General features: G+C 45.6%; 1 protein-coding gene across 1 annotated transcript in view; it reads left to right on the top strand.

The window, feature by feature from the left end:
• The window catches only part of Marchf3 (membrane associated ring-CH-type finger 3), a 145,377-nt gene that overhangs the window by 93,759 nt on the left and 27,381 nt on the right, over positions 1-24,237 (top strand). Inside the window, exons 2-3 of the mRNA XM_028891621.2 lie at positions 15,865-16,108; positions 20,292-20,496. Coding sequence (XP_028747454.1) covers positions 15,921-16,108; positions 20,292-20,496 — 393 coding nt within the window. The 5' untranslated portion in view covers positions 15,865-15,920. The remainder of the gene's footprint in view (positions 1-15,864; positions 16,109-20,291; positions 20,497-24,237) is intronic.

Raw genomic sequence — 24,237 nt, 5'->3', positions numbered from 1 at the left:
GTACATCAAAACCACTTAAGGGCTGTAAAAAGATGCTGAGGAGAATGCCATGTTTACAGCAGAAAATTCTGTTATTGGATTTACCACAGTGATCATGGCTTGTGAATTTAAGGAATGAGTCCAGTTTATGAACAGACAGAGCTGGAAGAATCAGCAAAGCAAGGATGCTTGCATGTGTATGCACTGCCATGGGTTACCTTTGGTCACATATTTTATGTCACCTGAAAGCAGAACTTAATAAAAAATCGTGATGAAGTGTAGTCCAGTCTCCTTAGAGAGTACATATTCTTACGACCCAGATCCAAGAGTTGCAAAGGCCCCTATTTTATTTCTCAAAGCTGTACATTCCTCCCTAGCGTACCGTGTAAACATGTTAGTAGACCCGCACAAGCACTGGGTAAACAAAGTGAAGGGTACCTGACTTACAGAAATGCTGAGGTCCATGGATCAGAATACAGGGATGAATTCAGTTTGCCTTTTTCCTGTGTTGTCAGAAAAGTGTAGACACATCCTCCCCTGGAAAGAATAAGACCACACATCCCTTCGTCTCTGCACTGAGTGCTTCAGAGTAGCTACCTCATTCTGAAGTCAAAATGGTGCCCAGGTCTTTTACAAAGTTAAGGAGGACAGAGAGAAAGTACCAGGCGCTGTAGTGGCCCATCTGGCTCTTCCCAGCCTCATATTTATTACCCGAGGCATAACTGAAGGGAGAAAGGTTCCTGTACTGTGGTGACACTTGTGTTGTAGGGGAATATTCTCTGCACATCTCACCTTCCAGTAACACCCAATGGCCTTAAGTTTCTCATGTGCCTCAATGGGTGCTTTTGACCTTACCCAGATGTTTCCCTGGCATGTTCTTGCTGGTCCTCCCCAGCCCAAGATCATACTAGCTAGTAACAACGTTTCTCAGCCATTCTAATCTTAAAGAGATCAACCACTCACCCTGTACCTACTCAGGTAAGGCCCTTTAAATACTCGTGGCAAGGACATTCTCCTTTTTCTCAAATACATGAAGGAGTTAAATAATTGAGCCCTACTCCCTGGTGGCAAAAGCCCTATTTGCCTCCTTCCCAACCACATTTTTTCTATTTATCTACTTTGCCTCTCAGAGTACTGTTTTGCATTCCATATTAATGAATGCCCATAGAAAGGATGGACATGTGTGTTGGCTCGAACAGACATACTGAAGACTAGTGAATCCCCGGGGATATCTGAAGAGAGGTGGCCCTTGTACAGTGTTTGCTGTTGTGCCAACCTCTGTGCTAGGTACTTCATACACAGTATTTCACTTCATCTTAAACAGATGTGATGGCCACCATTTTATCCCCAGCTTACAGAGAAATAACTGATAAATGGAAGAGCAAAGAGACCCAAACCCAAAGTGTCTAACCTGAGGACTCACATGTCAAATCATTGTACCAGGTAACCTTTCCCTGCTGTTTCAAAAAGGGAAATTGTACCTGGGTGTGGTGGCGTACACCTATAATTCCAGCACTCTGAAAGCTGAGGAAGAAGGATCATGAGTTCAAAGCTGTCCTGGGCTACATAGTAAAACCCTGTCCAAAATATAAAAAGTAGGTAGGTAAACCCTTCTTGCTGGTACAGCTGGTATTTCTGGTCTCTATGCTAGTCAAGTTGACTATGCCAACCACATAACCACTCACACCTGCTTCCTCTCATGTGCCCAGATTGGAATTTTGCAATGGGGATGATCCTTCAATCAGTCCCTAAGATCTGTGGTGAAATCTGTGATGCTTAAGAGTTTATGGTTAATAATAGCATAAGCATAGCCTTATAGAAGGTCCATAAGTATGATATGCTTTGATTTGCATCAGTAAAGAAGTCAGGACCTGGAGATGCAAATACTCAAGTACAATCAGAGCCATTCACTAGACCGCTTCTCAGCAGCAGCAGGCTGCTTTTGTTAGTTTATTTGAAGTTCACACTTCTCTTTCACTCCTGACACATCAGCCTTTTCATAATGTGTGCACAGCCTTCACTCACAGAGGCAAGATGTGTCTTGCCTCTTCTTGGTTTCACAGCTCTTAGTAAGTTCCACTGAAGCTAGGAAAACACTCCTGCATCCTGCCTCGCCTCCTTGGAATAGATGCTAATGTGCCGCTCTCCGTAGAACAGCAGTGCTCACAAGAGTGTCTACAGGGCTGTGGAGGGATTTCCTCTAACTCTACCCCTCTTCTTCTCCTGTCACTGCTTTGCTAATCGACCCTCAGTTCAAACTAACTGGAAATGCAGATGGGCACTTGAGCGTCTAGGATTCCAAAACACACGCTCTTCATAAGTGCTTCTTGAACTGTGTGATCAGAGCCAGTGTGTTATCTTCCCGGTATCACTCTGTCTTAATGTCTAACTGACAGATGCCCGTCAGTAAAACAAGGAGATAATAGGCAAATATATATGCCTGCTCTAAGAGAACAGAAAGGTTCCTGCCTTACAGACACTTGTCAACTGTGGTTTCAAAAGAATTATGGATGCTTCTGTGGGGGGTACCTATAAAGTATCTAAGCATTTTTACCCTTATTAGAAGAAAAGGGAAATGCTTCTCATATATGTGCAGATTTTTTTCCCCCTGGTGGAAGCTTGCCCAGCATGTCAATGTGTTAACCAGCGTGACACTGGCCAGGGTACAGCCACCTGCAAGCTTCATTGGGCAGGATCACAAAGTCGAAACACTCCAGCAAAGTGGCCTCCACTAAGCCCTCTGCCAGTGCCATCCATGGGCTTGGAGTGCCTCCAGGTGTATGTAAGAAATAATCTGAGATTACAGGTCTTCAGGGGCAAGAGACACCATTGATATGTAGAGCAGCAAACAAAAGAAAAGCTATTTTAGGGTTGGTCTCCCTATTCCTGGGGAAAAAGTAAATTCAGAAGGCCTCTGTATACAAAGAATTGGGGGCCTGAGAGAAGACAACACCAACCCCCAGGAAAAGAGTCTTGGATGGCAAAGCAGGGGCAGGAAACCATATCTTGCCCTCCAACCTAGAGTGCTCTATGGTGAGACCAGGCCCCCAGTTTATTTTACATCCATGAAGCCACAAGTCTGGCTCTCCTCATTTGAATGTTTGTTTGTTCACATGTATGTGTGTTTATGTATGAAGGCATACACATGCCTTGGCATTTGTGTGGAGGTCAGAAGACAACCTTGGGTGTCAGTCCTTGTCTGCCACCTTGTTTGAGGCACTTTTATTTGAACTGTGTTGCGTGCTCCACAAGAGGCAGCTTTAGCGTTTCTGGGGGCTCTCCTGGCTCCACCTTCCTCCTTGCAGTAAGAGTGCTGGGAATTCAGACACGCTGGCTTTTACATGGGGTCAAGGTTATCAGACTTGCTCAGCAAACCTCTAGTGCTCTTGATTCAAAAAGAAGAGCTGCTTGTTGTCATGTAATGATCCAATTCTTTTTTTTGTTTCTTTGGGTTTTTTTTGTTTTTGTTTTTCAAAACAGGGTTTCTCTGTGTAGCTTTGCGCCTTTCCTGGAACTCACTTGATAGTCCAGGCTGACCTCGAACTCACAGAGATCCACCTGGCTCTGCTTTCCGAGTGCTGGGATTAAAGGTGTGTGCCCGGCTATGATCCAATTCTTTATTTCACTGGAGAAAAATGAGCCCTTTAAGAGTAATATAAACAAGCCGGGCCTTGGTGGCACACGCCTTTAATCCCAGCACTCGGGAGGCAGAGGCAGGCAGATCTCTGAGAGTTCAAGGCCAGCCTGGTCTACCAAGTGAGTTCCAGAACAGGCTCCAAAGCTACACAAGGAACCCCATGGGCGGGGGGGAGAATATAAACAAAACAGTTACTATAGGATGTCACCAATTCCTAAAGGACGACACCAGTTCTTCACTTTGAAGATTGGTAGTCACAGGAAAGAATTGAACAAGAACTCTGCCTTCTGTGTATAAATTGCAGTTCAGGATATTTATGTCACATTGGTTGAAGAAGAAGAGTTCTTTGTTGCAAAAGAATTCCAACTACTAAGTGGGAAAAGGACATAAAACTGGGGGGAAGGGGAGTCTTTCTATAGTCCACAATTGAAATAATTCAGGTACACGTCACTAATGCATACAACCGTTAGATCTTTAAAGAAATGCCCAAACTGGGAACTTTTTTGGACCCACTAGAAGTTGGCCTTCTGGTGTGATATACCACAAACTACACAATACCATCATGAGCTCTTGTCAACTGAGAGTTGAACCTGAAACTAAGCTGAGCCATGTGTTTCCAGAAAATGAAGGGGCTGGAACAAGCCAAAGACACCACAAGACAAAGCAGAAATAAAGAAAGTGTAACTTGAGCTAGGACTTTGGAGACAACATATATAAACTTGCAGCGAAGGCAAGAAGGGGCCAGTGAGATGACTCAGGGGCGGGGAGACATTTGCCACCAAGCTTAACAGTCTGAGTTCCATTGTCAGGGCCCACGTGGTAAGAGGAGGGAGCTGTCTTTTGCGGGTTGTCCTCTGACCTCCCCATGCTTGCCGTGGCAAATAAACACACACACACACACACACACACACACACACACACACACACACAATTTGATTTGTACAACTCGTTTGAATCGTTTTTTTAAAACCTGTCATAAAGGGATTGTTTTCAAGGCAGTTGGAGAAATTTGAACTTGATAGAAATATTACATAACAGCAAATTTATTATAAAGTTTGTTAGGTATCATTACTTTGGGCTGAGGTAAGAAATGCTTGTATTTTTAGAAGCGTACTGGAGGATGTGGAAGCGACATGACATGACTTCTGGGGTTTGCTATGACGTAATAGGAAGAAGGGAGAGAGGGAGAGGAGGAGGGAGGAATAGCAAAAGGCGAGTTGCAGAGTTCTGATTGCTTCCTACACTGAAATGATGAGGTGTCTATGGGTCTGCTGTAACGCTCCCTTTGCATGGTGTTTAAAGAAAACTTGAACTATTTCTCAGGGACAACAGTTGGGGTCACATTGCCTATAGACAATTAGGACCTATGACTTTGGTCAAGGTTATTATCTATTGATTAGGAGATATTATATCCTTATTGTTTTTAATTACCTTTATTAAAAATAAATTGAAATAAACGCTTCATTCCTACAAAGCACTGCACCGTGTTACGCCAGGCAGCTGGAGCAGACTTTGGGAACCTGTCTCGGGTGTTATTGCTGATCTTAGCTGGAATAACTTTCCGATCTTCAGCATCTGCAGTGGCTGCTCCCTGGAGGTTTATCTGACTACATGTGTTTTTCACATTTATTAGTGAAATTAGAGACTCAAGAATAAAACACTGTCCTCAGGAACATTGTGTTAATTTGTGACACACCAGAGATATATATATTTTTTAATCCCATAAAGCAAATGAATGAGCTCTGTGAGGGCATGGCTGTTATTTTCACCCTAGAAGGCAGTAAAGACCTGCAGTATTTATTAAGCACTTAGAAAAAGGAAAATGAATAGTGTTATGAACGTAAAAAAATATGCGCACACTGTTGCCATTAATAATGTGATTTTTCTGTCTGCTTTGAAAGAATACTGGATACAGATATTTAAATGTGGGCCTCTGTGCATTATTTAGTTGTTTTGCTTGGAATGATTATGTGATTCAATATCAATATAAAGTTATTTCTCTTTCTGTCAAACAGGGTGAATTGAGTTAAGAAGCCTTAGTCATTAATTTTGATAGGGCAGAATAGACAGCGAAAGGGCCAGACCAGATGTTTGACTCAGGACCTTTCCTCTGTGGAACTGAAGGGCTCTGGGGGATCCACTGGTGGGGGGCAGCCCTCTGTGTAAGCCGACCATGCACTAGGGCACTTCTACCAGGCCCCAGTGGGTGACTTCTGTCGAAGATCTGGGAGAATGCAGACCCATCCTCACATGGAAAAAGACCAGGTGGAGCCAGCCCCCCAGAGGTGCAGAATAAGAGAGGCACAGGGAACTGCTGTCAGCTCCGGGGTCAAGGGATGCCATGCCGGAGAGCGAGGTGGGTGCCAGCAAAGGCGCAAGTACGGGGCAGAGAAGCTGACGAGCTCGTGTCGGAAGAAGGGTGCCGAGGTTCTGTGAAAAGGTTTGCAAATGCTTTGCACTGAGGTGGGCGTGAAATAAGTTCCAGAGTCAAGGAAGAGATTGCATTGGCCAATTTCATGGTTCACAAGAATCCAGGATGCAAACCAAACGACTATGATGAAGTGTCCTCAGGTGGCTGCGTCCTTTGGCTGTATGCTGCTTCACTTTGAGCTTGTTTTTATCTTATTTAAAAAAAAAAAAAAATGAAGCCATTTTAAGGAACCAATAGAAAAGAGTCTATGAGTCCAGCTGATGTGAGGCATGTGCCCACAGTGCCAACACCAGATAGGTAAGGCAGGAGGATCATGAGTTTGAGATCAGCCTGAGGTACATAGCAAAACCCCACCTGCCCTCCAAAAGAGTACTGGTGAATTTGGGGATAAGGAGAGGAGATGCAGAGAGCAGTGTCTATGACCAAGAAAAGCAATTCCCCGAGGTATTTCTGTGATTTTTACTTATGTTTATAAAAGCTGTCAAAGCAGATGCATGTGCGCGCGCACGCGCGCGCGCGCACACACACACACACACACACACACACACACACAGCTGGAGACCTAGTCAGAGTCACGTCTATTGACCATATATGAAACTTAGTGTTTGGAGAACCCTTGTTAATATGAAGCATGTGGTAGGGAGCCCATCTCTGTAATGCTAAGGGCAGGGCCTAAAAGAACAGGTCTTCTTCTGCACTTGCCTTATTCTCCTTGGCAAGCTGAGTAACTATAGTTATCCTTATGTGTCCAGGAGGCAGGACCACCAGATAGATGTCTCGCTTGATCCTCACAGATCCTCGGCCACCTGCCTCCAGTGAGCACAGAACTTGGGCCCGTCGAGAGGCAAGATAGGGACGTCTCCCATGGCCTCAGTGCCACAGGGAAAAGAAAGCCCACAAGCATCCCTCGCTTAAAATAAGCCGGTAGTCGGCCCGATCCGGGAACACAGGAGGCTCACGTGTAGAGTTGGCACATCTGCACGGCTAATGCTGGGTTGCTTGAGGATAGGAGGCAAGTACAGCTTGAGGACCAGTCCCGGATCGACTTCCTCAAGTGCGGGCGTTCGAGTGCATGCTGATGGAGCATAGGCATGAATCTAACAACAGATTAGGAACGTGTAGTTTAGAATGTGTTTAGCTTCCTTGTAACGAGGGAGTTTCTTTTCTTGCCAACATACTTTCCTCTGCCTCCTTTTCCTCAGGCATGCTGGACAGGGAGTGTGTTTGGTCGGCACGAGGCACTCTGGGAGTTACGTGAAGATTATACTATACTTGTGTGTTTCCAAGAGACATCATATAAGCATCTCTCTGTGTTTTGCCCACCCCCCCCCTTACTGTTTTCTAATGTGGTGTTTTTAAACTTCCTGACCTGCCCTCAAAACTCATCCGTAGAGTCTCACCTCCTCCTCAGCTCAGTGGGGGCCCAGTTGTTATTTACAAGTGTGATGCAGCTGTCGCTGTATCTTTGAACACACAGAGTCGTTATGGGATTTTTTTTAATTGCCATTTTCATCTATCTAATTAAAATTAAATGGAAAAAAATGGATAGCCTCCAAAATCTGAATTAATTTCATGAGTACTTCTTCGGGGGAGAAATATGTATAAATATGATAATTGGTACTTTATTTGCCTTCAGCAGAATGAGAAGGTTTTTACCTGAGTGAGGAGAAAATATAGTCATTTTTAATGAGAAAAAAATAAGGCTCGTCTGATGCTTCTGATACTTCTTGTGGCTACAAATCAGAATTAATTACATGGCCGAGGAATGATAAATAACTGAAGATAACTTTAACACAGTGCACTAGGAATGTGTAGTCAGAACCCTACTGTGCCGGCTCCCCTTATGCTGGCCCATAGCTTCTTCCTCCCTCAAGCTCATCACTGATATTTACACATTCCTCAAGAAAATAGCATTACCCTCCTATCTCAATGTTCATCATGCTTAGAAACAGGCAATGCACTTGCTTACTGTACTCTGGATGTGTGACAGTGAGCGCATAACAGAAAATAACGAAACAGAAAAGGGTGGGGGGTCGGTTTAGGTTCTTCTTCTTCTTTTTTTTTTTTTTTTCACTTACTGGGTCAGCCAGTGTTTCCCCCTCCAGACTCATCAAGTGCCTGATGGACAGGTTTATTAAAACTTGGATGGTCACTTTATTTGGAATGACATCCTCTGTGTTCTACATAATGAGGTTGGTGAAGCATCCAGAAAGAAATGTATAATTTGGAAGCATGCGTCTGTAAGCACAGCCCTGCCGCGGCCATTTAAGTAATGAAGCAGCTACTTTGTGGCTCCACATTCGTAGTGAATGGCCTCCTTGGCGTGTTTTTGAAAACTTCAGTGTTGCTGGTAATCGTGTCCCAGCAATCTCCTTGGAGAGCCTTTGTGTCCTGTTCTCAGAAGAAATATGCGGCTTTTACGCGTTAATGGTTTTGAAATTAGTCATTTGCTCCATTTTCGATGGAAAGGAAGGTCACTGTGTGATTTTCTACCTCCCCTTATTTGCTCTGAACATTCAAGATACTCTAAGTTCATCAGCCATGCAGTGCACTGTCTGCTTTTAACATGCCTGGGAAGTCAAGGAAATGTTCCATCAAAGAGCATTTTCATTCTCGGGGACTGCTCTTAGAATCCAGTCCGCCAAACTGTCTCAGAAGGGAAGTTCACAGACAGACCAGTATTGCTGCTTTCTCATTTCACCACCAAGTGCATTGCCCACTCCTTGGTCTCATTAGAGGAGGCCATGCTCCTTGAGTATGCATCCCTTGAAGAAAGCTAGGGGGTATTTTACAGCTCCTTTCTGAAGCAGATGCGTGGAGGGAAATTGAAGTCAGGCTTCTGAGTCCTGGGCCAGTGCTGGTGACGTGGGACTCTGCAAACAGAATGTCCAGCCATTCCATAGTTCTGTGGTGTCCTTCCCCTGAAATTCAGGGCATTGGGGTTCCTTGAATGATCAAGGGCACAGATGGCAATGTGAAGATGCTGATCTCTACAGCCTGGAAGAGGCCTGGGGCTCCAGATTGTTTGGTTCCCTGAACTTCTTGGGAAATGTCAAGTTCAGTTTGAGATAGCTGCACTCCCACAGTATCAGAAACTTCCTAGGACTAGCTAACACATCCCCAAAAAGTAGTTAAAGTTTTATTTAGATGGAAGAATAAATAAGTGGATTTTCTTCTTAGATGGCTCTGTTGACCAGCTCTGGTTGTGAAGTGACCCAAGACCCTTCCAGGACAAGTGTACACCTCTAACTCCTACCTCTCTTATCTTTGTGCTTCATTTTGGTAACATCGTTTACACGGGACCTGGTCCCCTAACTACACAGCAGATCTTTGGGGTGCATTCATCTGCTTGACTTGATGCCCATTGACTAGTAACTACTTAGTACTTTCAGGGACCATTGCTGTAGTTTGCTACTGCTTCTGCTTCTTCTGTTTGCTTGCTTGTTTGTTTGTTTGTTTTTCGAAACAGGGTTTCTCCATGTAGTTTTGGTGCCTGTCCTGAATCTCACGCTATAGACCAGGCTGGCTCTGCCTCCCAAGTGCTGGGATTAAAGGCATGCACCACCACTGCCCGGCACTACTACTTCTTAAGAGTTCTGCAATTGGGCATTAAGGTTGACTGTGAAGTCCTACTCTGGCTCCAGACCACCAAAGCAGCTCTCACACACAACTTCATACTAGCCAGTACTTACACTCTTAGGCTTGTGATTCCGTGATTCCACCTTTAACCTTGTGGGTAAATTAGAAACTCAGAGATGTCAGTCTATCAGATTTCCCCTGCTTCTTGACCTGTCCCAAGAAACTAAGGTTGACTTTGTACTAAAACTTCAGTTCTGGTACAATCAGGCCTGGAAAGGAACTTAGGAGTAGCTTATATTTTGTTTTCTAGTTCATTCTTATATGCTAGATTAGTTGAGGTAGAAGTAAGTGGCTGCTATAACAAGTAGACCCAGGTATCTTGATCAAATATCATTACGTTTCCATCACTACATGAAGTCAGTGAACATGGACAAGGTTCCCTGTCCAACACGTGGGTACGATGTCAGAGTTCAAGTATAGTGCAAAAATACAGCACAAAATAGGTTGAACACCATGGACGAAGGTGATTTTAAAAGAGAAATCAAGTGCAGTCCAGGCTAGAAGAATAGGAATTAAGGTTAACATAGTTTAAAACATAAATTATGTAAACATAACATGTCCCAACTTTATTAATTTCATTTAACTTTTTATTCTGTCTTGTTTTAAGGTTTTTATTTTGTGTGTACTGGTGTTTTTGCCTGAATGTATGTCTATATACCACATGTATGCCTCATGCCCAAGGAGGTCAGAAAAGGGTATCAGATCCCCTAGAACTAGAGTTATAGGTAGTTGTAAGCTGCCATGTGGATGCTGGGAAATGAATGAATCTAGGTCCTCTGGAAGAGCAATCAGTGCTCTTAACCACTGAGCCTTATCTCCAGATCCCAACTCTAAAAGCATGGTCTTATCTTGTGCTATTATCTGGATATAGTTTGTACCCAAAAAGGTCGTATGTTAGGAGCTAGGTCCTTGGCGCCGCAATGATGATGGGTTGGCTGGACATTTAAAATGTGGAACCTAGGACTAGAGAAATGGCTTAGAGCAGCAGTTCTCAACCTGTGGGTCACAACCCCTTTGAGGGGGGTCAAATGACCCTTTCACATGGGTCACATATCAGATACCCTGCATATCGGATATTTACATTATGATTCATAACAGTAGCAAAATTATAGTTATGAAGTAGTAACAAAAATAGTTTTATGGTTGGGGGTCACCACAACATGAGGAATCGTGTTAAAGGATCGCCGCATTAGGAAGGTTGAGAATGACTGGCTTAGAGGATTAAGGAGCCTGCTACCAAGCCTGATGATTCAAGTTCAGTCCCCAGGATTCTTGTGGAAGAAAGGGAAAACCAACTCCTGCAAGTTGTCTTCTGACCTCCATACACCTGCCATGGCCCTGTGTGCATGGTGTGTGTGTGTGTGTGTGTGTGTGTGTGTGTGTGTGTGTGTGTGTGTGTACAGGCACATGTGTGCCACACTGCACACATGTGGAGTTCACACAGAAGTCAGTTTCTCCTTCCACCTTGTTTGAGATCTCTCTTATTATTTATGTTACTACATATACACCAGGACTAGATGGCTTCGGAGCTTCTGGGCAAGTCTCCTTCCTGTCTCCCATCTTGCCAGAATAGCGATATGACTATAGACGCATCACTGCATCGAGGTTTCTGTGTGGGGTCTGAGATCAGGCCGTCAGGATTGCTTAGCCAGCCCTTGGACCCTTGGGGCCGAGTCTCCACTCTGAGTGCAAGGATTTTTGCTTGGTGTTTAAAAAGCAGGTACCCTGTGAAAGATCTGAAGTTTGCTATCTCCTCACGTGATCTCTCCTCTTAGAAAACCTCCACCATGATGTCATGCAGCCAGGGAGGCCCTTATTTCCATTAGAGCCATGCTGTTGGAGTTCTGGCTTCCAAACTATGAGCATCATAAGCTTCTTTGCCTTACAAGCTACCCAGCCTCAAGTATTGTGTTATAGCAATGGAGAACTGACTAATTACTTCCAGGCCTCACAACCACCAGGTAAGGTAGCTCAAGAAATATGAAGACTCAAAGTTCAGATATTCAGGAGAGCTCAGAGAAGTCTGAAAGGCTGTCTTGTCCTCATCATTTATCCTAGTGAGTGGTGCACCTTGGGTATATGCAACCTGTTACCCAGGCCACATGTGCCCCAGAAAGCTATGAATACAGCCCAACACATTGTAGGTGACATCATGTCATACTGGACACCTTAATGAATCTTGGGTCTCTAAGAACAGAAGTGGGATTTTTTTTGGTTGGGAGGGGCGTTTTATTTTGTGATCCTCATGGATCTTTCTGAAGGCTGAGGCACTGGATTGTAGAGGTGAGCCTGGATGTGCTTTCTGAAGGCTTCCCTTCCCTTCCCCCACGTCCTGAGTCTGTGTCTTCATGATGCCAGCCACGTTCCCATGGAAATCACTTAGCAGTGGCACACTGTTCCAGAAACCCGGCAGTGATTAGCTGCAGGCTGGTTGGGGCTCCTGCTTTTGTAAAACCTGTCCTCTGTCCTCTGCAAGGGTCACAGTTTAACAGACAAGCCTTTTTATTTGAACAATTCTCTAATCAGGCTTTCATTTATTTAGCCTCCTGATCCGTTTTCACTATCTCCCCCTTATCCACCTACGCCCACTCTTCCAGTACCAAATCATCCTTTATTCTCAACCTGAGAATGAGATTGTGTGAGGTGTCAAACCCAGCCAGCAAAGGACCCCTCCTTCCAGTGCAGCTTGAAACTTCAAGTTTGCACATACCCAACTTTCCAGGCACTGTAGAAATGTAAAAGGAGAAAAGTCTTCGATGGGCTGGGAAGCTACTTTCCTTTCCCATAGAGAAGTGTCATAGGAAGCAGTCAGATGGTACTTGAGATTTCAAAAAGGCCAGTGGAAGACCAGTGCTAAGCTGCAAACCTGCAGCTCGGCTCCTTTGAGCATCCAAGGCAACAGCCTGCTGTTTTCCCAAGAGACTCCGACCAAGACAGGGCAATGCGCTGGGCCATTTGTCACTGCCCCAGGTGCAACATATGCATGCCAATTGGTGCACACAGCCTGCAGGTCCACTCCTGCCCATCCATGCTTCATCGCAACTCCTTCCTGAGATCAGGGCACAACACGCTCTCATCCCTCCTCCTCTGTATGAGTGAGTGATTGGATCCATTCATCTGGGGCTGGAACCAACTCAACCATCTCCACTGTGATCAGGCACATTCATGCTCTGTATGATCCCTCCCACCCCAGTTTTAATCCAAAGAATGGTCTTTTTAGGACTAGTGGGATTCTCTGCCAGCATGACAGTCTCTGACTCTCAAAGGTATTCAGTGGGATAGAGCAAGCATGCTGATTTTTTTCTTCCAGGAGCGCTAGATTGGAATAGCTCTTCAGCTTACTCCTAAGCTCAGTGACAACTTAGATGATCTGGGGTGCATGGCTCTGTAGACATGGTCCATGAGAAGGAGCCAAGCCTTGCTTGAAGAAGCGGCAAGGGAGAGATGCCCATGTCCCTTCATGTTGAACTCAGTGCCCAGAACCCACTACAAAGGGCACCACTGATCAAGTGGCTTATAATATGCCTTGGCTTGTGAGAAGTGAAATGGAGTGTATCATTCAGAAGCTAAATCATAGATGGAAATAAGTCCAAGAGAAACTGCTTCTAGAATATTTTAAAGGCATTTTGTTGTGGATGTAGGTCACTACTTCCTTTGAGGAACACGCATTCTGTTACTAGTGAATGACCATGCCTGAAGTGGGTAACCTGACTAGGGATAGCCCTGGCTCCCACTGACCACTGTGCGCCACCCCCTGCTCCCTTCCAGTTCATCAAGCATAGGGAGAGAGCGCTACACTCTCTGGGCTGGAGTTATGCAAAAGCCAAAAATAGACTCTCGGAGTGCACCCAGACATAATGATTCCATGCAGCAGAAGGTCACTGTGTCTGCTTTTCCTGCCAACACACCCCTGGCTCTTCCTCTATGGCTGCTTTGTGAAGCAAGAGAGCTGTGCCAGGAAGCTGTACTTTGTGGCTGTGAAGCATTATGAGAATTTAAAATCATGTCAATGAGGTTTTGTCAGGGTAGGCTAGAGGAGGGGGTTATACACAGTTTTAGAGGAGCACCAGCTTTTAACATCCTTTTGTTTATTGGCCTGGAAGCTACTGTAACTCCTTTAAAAAGAAAAAAAAAAGTCTCTCTGGTTCCGCTACAAGCCATCTCCACACTGCTAATTCTGCCCCCAAAACAAAAATGTATCTGCCCCATAAGAGTTCTGTGGTTCTGAGTGGTGGCATCATAAATGAGTTTCTCCGTGCTTTCTAGAATATATTATATATAATAGAAAGTAAAGCAACAAAACCTATTTTTACACGTGTATGCATGTCAACATGTATGGGCATGTGTATGGGGTGTGCACATGGGTGTGTCACACAGACCCAAAGTTGATGCCTCAGTCTCTCCACTTTGTCTATTGAGACAGGGTCTCTCTCTGAGCCTAGAGCTCACTGAGTCCTGTCAGCCTAACTAGGCAGCCCTCTCCAGTGATCCCCTGATTCTGTGTTCCGAACACTGCATTACAGGCAGGGCGTATCTGCCAGGCTTGCATGTGGGTTCTGGGAGCCTGAACCCTGGTCTTCACACTTCCACAGCAAGCCCTTTATCCACAGAGCTATCTCCTCAGACCCCAACAAACCCTATTTTTGGAGGAAAAAAAAACTATATTCTATACCAACTATCTATCTGTTTCTTCGAATTTTCAATATTGAGTGCTGTAAAATGGCATGGATGGACAGCCACTGCCCATGTTCCTGCGTCGCCTCCTGACCAAGGATTGATATCCACAGCCATTTCTCCATTACAGATTCCAGAGGACTGCTAGACAGGAACACACACACACACACACACACACACACACACACACACACACACACACACCCTGGGAGGAGTCTGGCAACAAGAAAAAAGGAAGCCAGCCACACACCTCAGCAGCAAGGATAAGGATCGTGGCCATTTGTCTCAAATAGTGAGACCTGGGCCTGTCAGGAGAGAAACTGTCCACTCAAGTACATCTGAAAACACTGTGTTCTTGCCCTGATGCACATCATTCTGAAAGCTGGAAAGATCCTGTTTTCCAGACCTCTGGGGATCAAGTAAAACATAATAAGTAGAGACAAATACCTAGAAACCACCCCTGGAGGAACCCCAAGTATCTTTTTCTGAGTTGGAGGGGGAAAGACAAGGTTTGCATTAGCTGACTTTGAGCTTTGATGACCCTGACTGCTTGCTGACAAGGGCTCTCTCATCTGTCAACCAATGCCATGTACTGAGCTTGAGCCGTGTGGCACAGGAGGTGAACAGGCTGACAGAAAGGGCGCAGTGGGAGGTGGCAGCGCTGCGTCCCGCCACCTCTGGGCGCAATGCACCCTGCAAGTTTCCTCTTGACTCAGGCATTCGGCTTTGGCTGTCCAGTGGTACACAAACGAAAAGCCAGTGCTAATGTACTTATCGTAATACCCATTTGCAAAACAAAGCAGTTCACCCAACTTATCACTGCCTGAACAACTGTGTGAGGCTGGCTCAGCTGGGTTAGCTTCTTCCAGGAAGTTAATCTGTGGTTTGTGAGGTAGCTCGCTGCATTGAAGGACATAGATGCCGCAGAGTGTGGAAAGTGATTGAATGATGTCCCAGGATGTGCAAGTTTGCCAAGTTCTTTGCTTTCCCTTCCTTTTTCCTCCCTGTTTTTAATCTTAGCATCTCTGAATAAAACTGCATAGAGAGTAAATTGCTTACAAGAAAAAAAATAGTTGCGAGCAGTTTTAATAATGATCCTAGTAACTTTTAGAGAGTGTCAACAAAGATGTATTGCATCTCTGGTGCAGAGCGGGAGAATTGCTTATCTTCTCTTCGGATCTGGGCTTCGGAGCCATCATTCTGTCCCCTCATGGAAAGCAGGGCTCCTGAATGTGTGTGTGTGTGTGCACACATGCTTACTGTCTTGCTCATAAGCAGGTGTTCGTAACTCTTGTGGCCTGTGTATGTGTTTGTGTGTGTTTGTGTGTGTGTGTGTACAAATGTATGCGAGCATGCTTGTGTTAAACAGTAACAAGATAATAATGCCACATCTAAGCTACCCTCGTATTTATATTAAATAATGACATGCTGATGTTGGTGGCCCATAATTCTCCATTTTCCATTAACCATCCAACCAAGTAAACTGTTTTCTGATCTCTCTTAGATGGAAATCCTCTATGAATGTGGAAGCCATTAACAGAGTAATTGCTGTCTGTTGCCATGACAACCAGCCGCTGCAGTCACCTGCCCGAAGTCTTGCCAGACTGCACCAGCTCGGCCGCGCCTGTGGTGAAGACGGTGGAAGACTGTGGCAGCCTAGTGAATGGGCAGCCGCAGTATGTCATGCAAGTTTCAGCCAAGGACGGGCAGCTGCTGTCAACAGTAGTGCGGACTCTTGCCACCCAGAGGTAGTGCCACAGTTCAAATAGACGGGTCTCCAATTGATCCAAAGAGCTGTTTGTCAAATGGAGAACGCTAAAGGGAGTGTAATTGGTGTTCAGGTCCTTTGTGTCAGGGAAGGGAGGTACTGGACGGGGGAAAAAAAAGACTACTCAGGTTCTGTTGCTGTTTCCACAGCAGCAGGAACATAAAGCTAAAATTCCTATTATCACGTTCCTCCTAAAGCCATCGTAAAGCTAAGCAAGGAAGAGCTGCCACGAGATGTAGGGTGGCTTGCTTTACATCGGTTAGTTTGACACAGCTGTGGCTAGTTTTGTCTTCTTGTCCCCAGCTAACAAAGCCAGCCCTTTGCTAGGACAGAAGGAAGAAGTCACCTGATTCCAGGTGACTGAGCCAAGGTGATTGGATTTGTGGGCTTGAAATAAGGTCTCCAGTGCCTAGGCTAGCCTCAAACTGCTGTGTAGCTGAGGATGGCCTTGAAGTCCTGGTCCTGCCTCCGCCTCTTGCATACTGGGATTAGAGGCATGTGCCACCAGACCTGGCTGTGTGGGTAAAACTTTGGGAGGAGCATTCCCAGCGTGCATGCCACTTAGCATTCCCTAGTGCCTGTGCTCTCCGGGCTGTTCTCTGGGTGAGTCTCCTTTTACCATGTAGGGTTTGTTCTGTGACCCCCCCCTTCACACTCTACAGCCCCCTCCCTGCCTCTTCATGCACACTCCAACCTGTGAAGTACCTGCTGCCACAATGGGTTTCCCCGTGTGAAGAAGAATGAGGGCCCTGAACAGCCTGGAGACCATTTATTCAGGCCAGTCCCTTGTCCCTAAGGTCTCCTCTTATGCTGCTGTGCTCATGGCAGACTAGGAGCTGTAGGCTCCCTCTACCATGCACCATGGCTTCTCCAGTTAAACAAAAACTTGTTTTTTTTTTTTTTTTTTTGTTTTTTTTTTTTTTTTTTTTTTTTTTGTCTTTTTACAGAAAGAAAAAAAACTTCTAGTTTCCTAGCACTCATACCAGGCAGCTCACAACCTCCTATAATTCCAGTTTGGAGGCAGGGGGCTGACACCTTTGGCCTCCCTAGGCAAGTGTACTCATGTGCATACATACACACACACACACACACACACACACACACACACACACACATCTATTAAAAATAATAAAAATCCATCTTTAAAATATGGGTGGCTGTCACAGAAGACAGGAAGAAAAATATGTAGTGTATGTTTTCCACTTCTTGGAGAATTTCCAGCAATCGGTTAGGGCTCAGAATATAAAGAGGTGGTAAATGTCACTGGCCCTCTGGGATCCAAGGATGGATGGCAGTGTGTGCACCAGTCATCCTGGCAGGCTGGCAGGCACCAGTCACCTTGCTTGCTCAAGAAGGGGAGGATGGTTGGTGTAACTGAGAGGAGTGTGTGTGTGTGTGTGTGTGTGTGTGTGTGTGTGTGTGTGTGTGGTGTATGGTGTGGTGTGTGGTGTGGTGTGTGTGTGTGTGTGTGTGTGTGTGTGTGTGAACTACTCCTGGGCCACACAGCACTGTACACCAAATCGCTACAGTTTTCCCACGTAAGACTCCAAGCGAACAAAGGAAGCCAAGAGACAAAAGCCACTGTCACCTTCTCACTGCCCTCTCCCCAGAGCATAGATGGGTCTCTTGGGCAAGTGAAAGGATGATCCTGCCCACCTCTACCTTTCACTCATTCTCAAGATCCTTCCCAGGAAGGCCTTTGGGGATCAGTAGTGTTTCCATGGCTGCTTCCGTTTGGATCAGAGGTAGCATTAAAAGGTAATGGGCCATAGACCTAGGTTACCATCATGTCTGGAGAACATGGGAGAAAGAAAGCAGAAAGTGTGACAGGAGGCTAGGTCGTCACACACCATGACAACTTCTTTTCAAATGCCAGTTATAGAGGCAGTTGGCCCCTCTCGTTGGAAAAGGAAGCCATCTTAATTTGATATTTCCGTTAGACTCACATGGTGAGGGCTGTGTGGCTTGATTTTCCTGAGCCTGACTCATTCTGCAAGTGACAGTAGCTAGTATGAAGTAGGCCCTTTAGAGCTAAGCCTCTGCTCTAGGCCAGCTTCTCTCAATCCTCATAGTCAGTACAGAAGTTCCACTGCTGAGCCTGTTAGAGATCAGGAGACTAAGGTATGGGGAGATGAAGTTCCTTGTTCACAGCCAGCTGACAAAGAAGCCCCTGAGCTTGGGTTTGAGCCCAGGCAGCCAGATGGCAGAGCTGGGACCCATGGATGGTGCCATGCCCTCTTCAAGAAATATGAGGGAGTGGCTTTTCCACTTGAATGCAGAACTCTAGAGGCCACCTCAGTAGGACATATTCACCACTCACGTGCAGTGTGGTGTCTTCAGCATCCCAGGGAGTATCTCCACAATGTCAATGGACCTCAGCTCTGTGCCCAGCTCAAGCTGCAGCTTCAGAGTCGGTTACCAGTTTACTTCCCCACTCGCCCTCCTGTGGTATTGAAAAGAGAAATGAAGGGAACCTTGAAAATACCTTCATCTGACTCAAATGATACTGTTTGTCTAGAAACTGCAATTGATGTCATTTCAGAAGAACTTGTTCTTGGGACTGGAGAGATGACTCAGCTGTTAAAAACACTCAGTGTGCTCTTGCAGAGGACCCAGGTTCAGTTCCTGGCAAGCTCGTGGTGGCTCAGAATCATCCATCAGTCCAGTTCCATGGATCCAATGCCCTCTTCTTCTGTGGGCACCAGGCATGCACGTGATGCACATACATACATGCCAGCAAAACATAATCCAAGAAGTTTTTTCTTTTTTGTTGTGCTTTTTTTTTTTTTTTTCTTTTTGGTTTTGGTTTTTCAAGACAGGGTTTCTCTTTGTAACAGCTCTGGTGTCCTGGAACTTGCTTTGTAAACCAGGCTGGCTCTGTCTCCTGATTGCTGGGACAACAGGCATGTGCCACCACGGCCGCCTGGCTCTAAAAAGCGTTTTAAAAGAACTTGTTCTTAATGGTGATGAATGACTTTTGTGGGTTTATTGTATCTTACGTGTGTGAGTGTTTGGTCTGCATGTACATGTGTGTACATGCACCACGTGTGGCTGGTGCCTGCAGAGGTCCAAAGCGAATGTCGAACCCCCTGGAACTGGAGTTGCAGATGGCTGTGAGCCATCACGTGGGTTCTGGGAATTGAACCCATGTCTTCTGCAAGAACAAGTGGACTGAACCATGGAGGCATCCCCCCAGCCCATAATTTTATTTTTTGATTGGTAGTTTGCCTGACTTTTTTCTGTGTTCAAGACAAAAATATGGGCTGGAAAATATAGAAGAGGAAGCAGCGGGCTGGGAGATGGGTAGCTTAGGGGATGAGATGGCTCCGTCCACTCGCCACACAAGCATGTGGACCAGAGTTTGGATCCCCAGCATCCACATCACAGCCACGCAGATGTGCCTGCTCACGTGTAATCCCAGCACTTGTGCGGTGGGGACAGGGGACTCTCTGGAGCAAGCTGGCTGACCAAGCAAACTAGTTTATCTATTTGCTAGATCTGAGTTCAAGAGAGACCCTACCCTGCCTTAATACATAAGATGGAGAACAACATCCATAACGACACCCAGCATCAACTTTTGGCCCCTCGCATACATACATGTGAATGTGTGCCTGTATATACATGCATCCATACACATGGAAATATATACACACCTACACATGCAAAAAATTATAAATTATTAAAACACATAGGCATATTTAAACCTACCAACTCACAGAGATCCCAAGTCTTTCATCACTTTGAAGATGCAAAATCTTTATTTTTCAAAACAAGCACTAATAAAACAATTATAAACATTCCTATCCAAACCGCATCACTAGGTAACCATGTAGAAGGTAATGTTTATACTTAAAAGTATTTCAACAAATAAAGGAAGAAAAATGATAGAAATGAATACACCATTCGTCTATTCAACAAATTAACAGGTCGAGTCATTAAGACTCAGTGGCTTCTGACGCCACACACAAAAAGACATCATGAGTCCGCAGTGTCCAGAGGAAATATATTCATGCACACATATATGTGTAAGGAGGGGAGTTTAATGCAGTTTGTATTCTGAGCAGCTGCCACTGGGGAGGGCCCAAATGGTGCAGATCAAGGGCCCTCCCCGGGGCGGTGGGTTGTCACTCAGTGACCAGCAGGTGCCCCTCCTTCTCTTGCAGCCCCTTCAATGACCGGCCAATGTGCAGGATCTGCCATGAGGGCAGCAGCCAAGAGGACTTGCTCTCTCCGTGTGAATGTACTGGGACCTTGGGGACAATCCATCGGAGCTGCCTGGAGCATTGGCTGTCATCCTCCAATACCAGCTACTGTGAACTCTGCCACTTCAGGTTTGCAGTGGAGCGCAAACCCAGGCCGTTAGTGGAGGTCAGTAAGTGGAGCCCGTCCTGAAAACCTAGATGGAATAGTGAGCCAATGATGTCTGCTTCTACGCCCAGTCACAGGCCCTGTAGAGCTGTACTGAAGCACAGCAATAGCTCTGAGAGAGACAGACAGACCCACAGACAGACAGACATGGGGAGGGAAGAGAAGCAGACAGATGCCAAGAGGGACAACTTACCATCTTACTCAGGAGCCAGCAGCAGAAGAGTGACCTCCTCAAGGGTGAAAACAGGAAAGAAGAATTCAGTGTAAGGAGAAAGGGGAAGTTTAGAGACAGGATCTCCATTTGTTCATTCTTTTGATATGAACATACATATCAAACCCCTCCCCACACACCATCTGCCCAACTTGAAGCAACACATCAAAGGGCATTTGGGTTGTGCATCCTAGAAGTCTTCTGGAGAAAGGCTAGCTGTGTAGCACAGTGGACTAGACTGTCATCTAATTAGATGGTCATTACAGGTCATCTCACCTCTTGGAACCACTATAAGGACTAAACAATCACTGAGTATAAAACACTTAGAATCAGGAAACATGAAAATATTTGAATGAACAGAAGTCTTTCTGATGCTTTTCAGCTAATTGTCTTGCACTGGGATTTCTTTCTGTAAAAGATAACACTGTCAATTCAGTCGCCAAAATAGCAGGATGTTTTCCTTTATGTTTTAAGATGCACAGGGTTTTCTTTGAGACCGAGGGACTGGGTTGGTCTTAGACTCATTTGAGGAGAGTGATGATTAGGGTATTTCTGCCCTTTCTCCTACCTCTGAATCCTGCTAGTCAGTTAAAGTGCCCGATTTGGGCAACAATAAATGTTTTAATGCCTTATGAGGTAGTGATCGTAGCACAGGTGTGCTGAGAATCGTGTGTCTGTGTCAAGGCTGACCCAGGGAAAATGCAGCCAGAACTAAAATCGGAAATCCAGAGGCCCTTCCTGGAGACCAGGTAGTAGATGCTGATGTTGAGACTCTGAAAGCTCTGTGTGTATGTTCTCATGGTCTTGACCTTGAAACTTTAATCAGGCCCTATAACTGGAGCTGGTCTGATCTGTGACTTACTTCCCGAGTGGTACAGCATTCGTTGGCTTGCCCCAGCAGACTCCGCTTTTGTGAAGGCTGCAGCAAGTGACCTCTTTATTTAGCCATCTTTCCACTGGACAGCCACTTTCAGAAATTCATATTTGTAGATTGCCTGTCAGGAACTGGCCCTGTACCAGGTTCTCAGGACCCTAACATGTCAGAGCCCCTCTGCAGAGAGACAGATACAGTGAAATAATACACAGAGAACACAAAGATTTCCCAAGCCCTATAGCAAAAGAAAAAAGTCTTTCTCCTTTCCAGAAACTTTTGGAATCTCCCCCAATTTGCCATTGCAGCCTATCCAGGGGAGCTGGCTCCCCAGGGTGAGGAAAATGGGCTTTTAAATGGATCCTTCCCAATGGTCCTCTTTACCGAGATCTTCAGATTGGCAAAAATCCAGAAGAGAGAGGGCTCTTGGTGTGTGTTCATATGCTCACACTGTAGTTCTTCATAACACACCATCACCCTTTCCCATCTCAGAGAGTGTAGCACGTGCAGAAGGCTCTTCAGAGTTGCCGGTGTCGGGTACCAGACTGACTGTCAGGACGGTCAGCAACTCTCGTTAAACAAGGCAAATGACCTTGAGAATGTGCGAGGTGCTCTACAAGATTTAGGGCCTCACCTACAAAAACTTCACCCAGACGGTCACCAGTGGTGAAGTTTTCACTGCACAAATGGAATGTGACAATTTTCAGAGTTAATGATGATTGAACAAGTTGAAAGTGAAAGGCAAACCCTCTCAGACTGGGGGAGGCTGACCATTTGATCATCCCATGGTGAGGTGAACTTGCTCTTTGACCACAAGCAATAAAAAGTGGTCTTTGGTTTCTCAGCTGGAGAACAAATGAGAACCAGGTGCAGGCAGATTTTTTAGCAAGTGACGCTGCTAATTGACTTTTCCCAGTCTTACCAGAGGGCACCATATTCACAGAGGCCAGTGCTTCTCAATAATTTCATCCGGACATGAGCATACATCTTCTTGGTATGCCAGCCAAAGCTGCCTATTTGGGTTAAGGATTAGGAGTATTGTTGCATTAGTTCTCATTTTTATTCTCTTAATTGCTTTAATCATTACTTTGTTTACCACTTGGATCTGCCTTCTCATTAAAGCAAGAAAATTCTATAGCATTTAATTTTAAAATCAATGTGACAATAACAGCTCTTGTTGCTGGAGGAAGCAGTTTTAGAAGTCATTTGTAAATTTTATTTGTCAGCCACGAGCTGCTAACACGAGCTGCAATGACTTCAGCATCTCAGATTTGCACTTTTGGGAAAGTCCCTTCAGTCCTTCACTCAACACATCTCTTCACTGCCCTTTACTCCCCATCCCGAGGCATTCTCTTTCCCCTCCTCTGTACCTTGCAGCCAGCTAGTACTCATTCATCTGAGGTCCAGAGCCCAGGACTGTTGTGTACACACAGGCTGTGATGTGAAATGTTTTTCCCCTCAGAGGGTGAGTTTCTGCTCACAATGGCCAAACCCATGGTTGGTTTTTATTAGAACCCCCAGACTGGGCACCCCCTCCCACTCAGCCACCGACCATCTGTGTGGCCATCTGTGCGTTTGCTCAGTTTCTCTGCTTCACGGTGGAAGGGGGTGACGAGGAGCTTTCCGTGACATCCTTTGGTCTCGAGAAAGCTAAATGCCCTTATGATTTGTTTAAAAATACATTCTGGAGTTTGATGATGTCCAATGGGAGAGCCCTTGCTTAGCATGCAGGAGGCTCTGGGTTCCCAACCCAACCAACAAACCACACTTTCAGTGAGCACTCTTACATCTCACCTTCTTACCTAACTAGCCTGCCTGCCCACGTTGCAGGTGTTATGGCCTAAGTGTCTTCCTGCTGCAGAGCAAGCCAGTGAAATAAAAGTTAGTTCCAAACCACGAGAGTGACAAAGCAGGCATCTTGTTTAGTCAGATGTGGATGAATTCCTGCTGTGGTCCGGCCAGCGCAGTCTCGTGGGGTCTGTGTCCAATTGTGCACGGCTTGAAAGAAAGGGAAGTGGTCATATAAAAGGGGGACAGTCCTAACACACATGCACCCCACACCTTCACAACCAGCATGGCCCTCAGCAAGCTGTCATGGGTTTGTTGACAATGAAAATGTGCCCAGAGGCAGTTTATGAAATGAATTACCCCCAAGAATAATGGCCCGTAGGAATGTAGTGAATAAATACTCACTATCCATAAGAGGACCCACTGGATGACTGGTCTGGGAGGTTGCTAGTCTCCTTCCTGCTCCTCTTTAGTTTTCTTTGGTTCCCTTGATAAGGTGAATTCTGATACTATTCTTTTTTAACAAAGAGTAAGAAACAGCAAGTTGAACACACACACACACACACACACACACACACACACACACACACACACACACACACTGATTGCCTGGGCTCCAGAACACTGCTATGACAGTGGTTCTGACTGACCACTTTGCCAGGGAAGCCCTTATCACTGTGTATGTGCAAATAGATTGCTGGCAACATCAGTTCCTAAGGATGGAGTCTCTGCCACGGGCTCCTTAAGACATGTGCATGTAATAGCCCCCTTTGCCCCAAAAACTCAGGAAGTTAGAGATCAGCTCAGCAATGCACTGAGGGAAATGGAACAGCAAGAAATGGTGGGAATGTGGTGGAAGACTTTCTGAGTC

The sequence above is a fragment of the Peromyscus leucopus genome, chromosome 19 (assembly GCF_004664715.2).
Source record: "Peromyscus leucopus breed LL Stock chromosome 19, UCI_PerLeu_2.1, whole genome shotgun sequence".
NCBI classification, from domain to species: domain Eukaryota; kingdom Metazoa; phylum Chordata; class Mammalia; order Rodentia; family Cricetidae; genus Peromyscus; species Peromyscus leucopus.
This window is presented reverse-complemented; position numbering and strand designations above follow the sequence as displayed.